This window comes from Oryzias latipes, chromosome 15, assembly GCF_053564925.1.
Source record: "Oryzias latipes strain Hd-rR chromosome 15, Olatipes_Hd-rR_3.1".
NCBI lineage: Eukaryota > Metazoa > Chordata > Actinopteri > Beloniformes > Adrianichthyidae > Oryzias > Oryzias latipes.
In genome coordinates, this window is record NC_136251.1 from 9,545,157 (window position 1) to 9,547,886 (window position 2,730).

The following is a 2,730-nucleotide window of genomic DNA, read 5'->3' on the forward strand; positions in this document are numbered from 1 at the left end:
CCGAAACTCAAAGACGTGAAAAAAGAGAGACGACAACGCATGCCAATTTCTTTTTGGCGATACCAGTGGCAGTCATGACGCTGAGTCGCGCTCAAAGTAGTCAGCAAAAATCAAAGACCAAAGCGAGATTTTACAATGCACGCAAAAATGTTTTTGAAAAAGAAAAAAGAATTTGAGCAAAAATCACTCCATACAAAAGAGTTTAGGGCCCAAAATTTGAGGTTCAAAGTTGTACATTTCCAAGATTAAAGTTGAAGTGAGCATACAGTGCAGCTAGTGAGTACCGTGCAGAAGATGGTATAGACACAATTGAAGTAACCTGGATGTTTTACAAATTTTTAGAAGCCCCTTTGATCAATTAATTTTTTAGCCAAAAAGACTTAAACGACAGTCTCTTCAGAAATTCGCCTCCAGGTTTTGGGCTGGACTACGGGTGCCGAGAAAGCCGGTCCCCATTTTTTTGGCGACTGTTCCTCTACAGAAAAAAAGGTAAATCCAAGTTTCCAGATCTGTTTTTATTAGGTCAACCAAACTTAAGCATCCAAGTTCTGAATGTGCTCATGATGTCCATGTTGATGAGCCTCAAGATCTCTGGGGATGACCATGGAAGACCTTCTGCTGAAGCTGCTGCTGTTGAGGACCTTGGTCTTCAGAAACATGCTCCTTCAAGTAGTGGATGGATTGGTAGTAGTCTTTGCCCTTCTCATGGTTCTGGCTGAAGGTGGTGTAGGTGCCAGGAGGGTACAGACCATACAGGAGCCTGTAGTCAAAGCCAGGATAAGGAGAACCCCAGAAGCCATCAAGTCCTTGGCCTGGAACAAGCACGCTGGTGAAAGCAGCTCCAGGCTGCGCCGCCTCAGCCGGGTAACCAAACTCTTCCGTCTGCTGCTGGTAGTTGCCAAGTTCAGCTTCCTTCACAATATTGGAAGTCTCTCCGGACTGGAGGACAGGGCCAGCTGGAGGGGCAGGGACTGGTGGCAGGAAGTCACTGGAGCCCACAGCCTGGGCATCAGCTGCTGCTTGCTCAGAGAAAGATGGAGGAGCAACAGCCCACTGGGTTTCTGGACAAACAAGACACTTGTCAGAAAGGGGAGGATTCATGGAGAACAACATTCACAGCAGCTTTTCAGAGGAGTCACCTGGCAGAGCAGCTTGAGCAGGTCCTGGCTGTGTGGAACCAGCTCCTTCATGCAGCACAAACACAGGGGAAGCAGAGCCAACCATTGCTGGGCCCGTCTGAACAAACTGGGAGAAACCAGGAGCCTGCACAGGGACCTGAACTGCCTCAGAGACTCCTGCTGCAGGAACACCGGAAAACACAGGAACAGTAGATCCTGTCTGAACAGCCACAGGGTATCCTGCCACAGCAGAGCTCAAGCTGCTGCCTGATGGAACCATGGGAACAAACTGAGGGACACCAGGATTCTGCACAAACACTGGAACTGGCTGAGAGACGCCGCTTGAATGAGAGCTGTAATGCACAGGAGCAGAGCGGCTCATCTGAGCTCCTCTGTGGGAAGCAAAGTTAGTTGCTGCTTTTTGGTCACCACTGCTCTGATCTGTGGATTTGGAGCCTGAAAGCAGATAGAGAACAAGTTCTGAAGAAAAGAAAGCACACCATCTGTTGATGTGTCAGCAAAATGGAATGAAAGATCACCTTTGGCAGGAAAACCACATGATGGAACAACCAGAAGAACAAAAAGGGAAAACCTAAAAATATTTACAAAACGAAAAACATTAGAAAATTCTTCTAGGATGAACTGCCTTCAAAAGAGCCTCATCTCCTACCCCAGGAAAACCCTTGCTGTCTCCATCATGAAGGCCACAGTGCAGAAAGGTTCATAGGTGAAGGTTTATCAATGTTAGCAAAGACCAGTCCTGACCAATCAGAGTTTAACGGGTTAACAATAGACAGCTGCTGGACACAATCTTTCAAGAATAGTCAGAAAGTTTATGTGTATTTGTGCATTTATTGTAACTTTGCAAGTAAAACAAGTTGCCCCAGTAAAATAAAAGGACATCTGTTTTATACAGTTGCCAGTCTAAGATTACGCATAAGCAGAAAACATGACAAAATAACAAATAACCCCTCCTTTTAAGGATTTTATATTGAACTTCTATTTTTTACCTCGTCAACAAACAAGTTTAGATCTTTAAAACAGCTCTAATAATGTAACAAGGATCATCTCATCTGGTTGCAATCCACATGCTTAGCCATTCATGCAGTTAAATGACATTATATTTTTACTTTATTTTGTTATTGTGTTTTTTTTCTTTAAATAAAGTCTATGTAATACATATTCGATTCCTGACTGCTGTCACTTTATAAATGAAATCTTTCATCAGATACTTGTTTTCATGGACCAAATGTTTTTGAGGCATCTGTTTTCTGTCAGTCCCTGAAATCTCAGTCAATGATCAGCAGCTTCACCGAGGCAGCTCTATTATCCACTAGAAACCATTTTTTTTGGTCAAATATTTCTAATAAAAAACACTGAAGCGAAAAGTTTTGTTGTAAAAAACAGATGTATGAGGCTCTTATTTTGAACCTGAAAAGGAGATTTTACTGATCTGAAAAGGATGGATGAACCACAGGATGTTTTTTTTTGACAGTGGAAGGCACTGCCAAAAAGGCATGCACAAAGAGAACATGTGAATTGCACGTGTTTGACCAGAACGCGTACCACTCTGGGGCAGAAAGTGGGTCAAGGTCAGAAACACAACCTGGAG

The 2,730-nt window shown here is 43.7% G+C and overlaps 1 protein-coding gene across 1 annotated transcript; it reads right to left on the minus strand.

The window, feature by feature from the left end:
* Positions 1–500: 500 nt before the first annotated feature.
* LOC101159838 (uncharacterized) lies at positions 501–1,927 on the minus strand. Its single transcript, XM_004075075.5, has 4 exons — positions 1,789–1,927; positions 1,658–1,710; positions 1,140–1,574; positions 501–1,061 (listed from the first exon to the last, which is right to left on the minus strand). The coding sequence occupies exons 1-4, from the start codon at positions 1,815–1,817 to the stop codon at positions 583–585; spliced, it is 996 nt and encodes a 331-aa protein (XP_004075123.1). The 5' UTR covers positions 1,818–1,927; the 3' UTR covers positions 501–582.
* Between the last annotated feature and the right edge of the window lie 803 nt (positions 1,928–2,730).